This window comes from Drosophila nasuta, unplaced genomic scaffold, assembly GCF_023558535.2.
Source record: "Drosophila nasuta strain 15112-1781.00 unplaced genomic scaffold, ASM2355853v1 ctg17_pilon, whole genome shotgun sequence".
Lineage (NCBI taxonomy): Eukaryota > Metazoa > Arthropoda > Insecta > Diptera > Drosophilidae > Drosophila > Drosophila nasuta.
This window is the reverse complement of record NW_026869403.1, coordinates 846847-850214: the sequence shown is the minus strand read 5'-3', so window position 1 is coordinate 850214 and position 3368 is coordinate 846847. Positions and strand designations below refer to the sequence as shown.

Genomic DNA, 3368 nt, shown 5'->3' with positions numbered 1-3368 from the left:
CAACCCTGCCGCCGATAAAGTGCCGACAGCCAATGAGTTCTTCTCGTTTCTGGACGAAAGATGTCGAAAGCTCGAGACTCTGCAATACGCTATGGGTAGTCACACAGCAGGCTCACAGGTGGGCTTTGGCCATAAAGGCAGCAGGAAGGCGTTTGTGGCCCAATGTTTGTGTGTTTTGTGACGCGCCTAGTCACGGCATATATTCCTGCCCCATCTTCGCAAATTTGTCTCCCTTCTTGAGGCAGAGAGAAGTGAAGAAGTTCGCTCTCTGCTTTAACTGTTTGAACGTAGGACATCAAACCCGATCCTGCACATCTGGCGCTTGCCGTAACTGTGGTGGGCGGCATCATTCTTTGCTACATTTCGAGACATCTCAACGAGCCTCGTCAGCTGATGCGTCTGCCGCTTTGCAGCCTCAAGCGTCCACCTCTCTTGCTGCTCAATGTCTTCGTTCTGATGCTGTGCTCTTGGGTACTGTTGTTGTTTGGCTTAAGAGTCGTGCTGGGTCGTTCGTTCCTTGTCGTGCTCTGCTGGATTCCGGTTCGCAAATCCACATGATGACATCCCCGTTAGCCCATCAGTTACAATTAAAACGGACGCGATCAGATGCTATGGTTTCTGGCCTCGGGGACACAGACGTTTCTGTTGAAGGATGCACGGTCAATGTTTGTATGCGCTCTTGCATCACCGACTACTCGGTCAACTTTCAAGCTGTTGTAGCACCGACAATCACCAACAGCCAGCCGAACTTTGCTATTGACATCGACGGTTGGGCAATTCCATCCAACATTCAGCTAGCTGATCCTGCCTTCAATCGTCCGCAGCGCGTGGACCTGCTGATTGGTGCAAGCCTATTCTATGGCTTGTTATGTGTAGGACAAATAGGCCTTGGAGATGGATCGCCTCTCCTTCAGAAGACCGCCTTGGTTGGATCGTTGCTGGTGGTGGTGACAGTACGACGCACACAGCATTGATGGCAGCGCAAAGGGTTCTGAAAGTAGTAACGATCAAGCAGATGCCAGCCTAAATGAGCTTGTTCGCCGCTTTTGGGAAGTCGAGAGCTGCGAGTATGAGGCCACAAGGCTTAGTAGGGAGCAGCAGGATTGCGAAGAGCATTTTCGCAAAAATGTTACTCGGCTACCATCCGGTGAATACTCCGTAAGATTGCCAATGAAGTCTAGTGTTGACTCGTTAGGGGAATCATATACTCAAGCTCATCATTTATTGAAGAATACTTGAAGTTGTATCATATGTCGCGTGTTCCTGTTGAGGCCAATGGGCGTTGCAAGTATTTTCTGCCACACCACTGCGTGCTAAAGGCCGATAGCACGACAACAAAGCTTCGTGTTGTGTTCGATGGTTCGGCAGCGACATCCACTGGATATTCGTTAAATGAGGTTATGATGGCTGGTCCTGTTATACAGGACAAATTGATGCATATACTTCTTCGCTTCCGTACCTATCTGGTGGCACTAACAGGGATATATGCAAGATGTATCGATGTGTGTGCATGGCTTCAGCAGATAGCTATTATCAATGCATCTTATGGCGCGATTCGCCTGATAAAGAGCTGCAGATTTTCAAGCTGGACACCGTTACTTATGGCACGAAGGCAGCGTCATTTTTGTCTGTTCGTGCAATGCATCAGCTGGCGCATGATGAAGCAGACTCGTTTCCGGTTGGATCTGTTGCTTTGAAGAATGAGTTCTACGTGGACGATTTTATATCTGGAGGCGATTCAGTTGCTGAGGTTAAGGTCAAGCTGCAGGAAACCGCTGCAATTCTAGCTCGTGCAAACTTCAAACTCAGGAAATGGTGTTCCAGTCATGCCGAAGTATTGTCGGAGATAGCTGACGACAAGAAAGAGTCGTACATGAGGTTCAGCGATAGTAGCGAAATCACGAAAACTCTTGGCTTAGCGTGGGATCCCTCATCGGATCGGCTGCTGTTCTCGCTGTCGTTCTTAGAAGCTGGTTCCAAGCCGTGCAGGCGGTCTGTCTTAGCCACAATTGCACGATTTTATGATCCGCTAGGACTTCTTGGACCCGTCATGACAAAGTCCAAAATATTTCTACAGCAGCTCTGCAAAGATAAGTTGACATGGGATGAGAGTTTGCCTTTGCAGCGATACACAGCCTGGGTAGAAATGTGCAGCAGTTTTCTTTCCATTTCTGGTCTTTCATTCCCGAAAGCTGTTCTTGCTGCTGGGTGCCGTGTCGAAGTTCATGGATTTTGTGATGCCAGCGAAGAGGCCTACGGCGCTTGCGTATATGTAGTGTCCAGTGGACGCACTTTTCAGAGTCAGCTGTTGTGCTCTAAATCCAGAGTCGCACCACTCAAAACTATATCAGTTCCCAAGCTGGAATTCTGCGGTGCTTATCTTCTGGCCAAACTGCTTCATGCAGTTAGTGTCGATGCCAGATGATGGCAGGTGTGACCACTCAAAACAGCTGACAGTGTGGTCGCGATCAATTGATATCGATAGTGACAAAGCTAGTATACTGTGCGTGTGACCTTGTCACACGCGCAGTCTCTGATCTAGTTTATCCTCACGTTGGTCACCCTGCCCTCTTTTAGTGCTTTTTCCTACAACATATGTTTCTACTTTTCTGACCGGCACAACAAGTGTATTTTCAAGTGCAATAAAAGTATTGTAAAAGTTTATACAAAACATAGAATTCGAAAGTGATTGTGTTATTATTATCTGGAAGACGCCCCCTACACATTTTGGTCCTTCGAGCCGGATCTTTGGATATCGCTCGACCCCAGCAAGGAATTGGTTGTCAAGATAAGTAATACACTTTTCTCTCCATACATTTTGTGCAAGTGTCGTGTTCGCGCCATAATCTTTTTCCTTGTACCTTATATATATGTGACACAGCATATATATAAGTACATAAGCGTTCTACCGGCTTTCTTTCCGCTATCTTTTCTACTTTGAGTATACTTTTGCACAGTATATATATATATATATCCTTATATGTATTTGTATGTGTAAGTATCTATACAGTTTAAAAGAGTTCGCTTATATTTTACGATTTGGCCGCTGTTGTATGTACTTTGTTATATTTCTGTCGTTTCGCGTATGTCTGCTTTTTGACACACTCCAGTGTATACAACCTCTTCGTGTTATTTTACTCTAAATAACAAGGAAGTTGCACTCTAAACGCGCGTAGATCCACTACACTCCATATATATATATATATATATACATATATATATACATATACATACGACACATATACATACATCCACATACGACACACATACATACACGAACACTTCCATACACGACACTTACACACATATACACTCCCGTATATATTCCATATACACTCCGTATATATTCCATACACACTCTGTATATA

General features: G+C 45.5%; 1 protein-coding gene across 1 annotated transcript; it reads left to right on the top strand.

Annotated features, from left to right (window-relative positions):
- The first annotated feature begins 1639 nt into the window (after window positions 1–1639).
- On the top strand, window positions 1640–2425 carry LOC132797728 (uncharacterized). The gene has a single exon (XM_060809479.1). It carries the CDS (start codon window positions 1640–1642, stop codon window positions 2423–2425), a length of 786 nt encoding a protein of 261 aa, XP_060665462.1.
- Window positions 2426–3368: the final 943 nt, after the last annotated feature.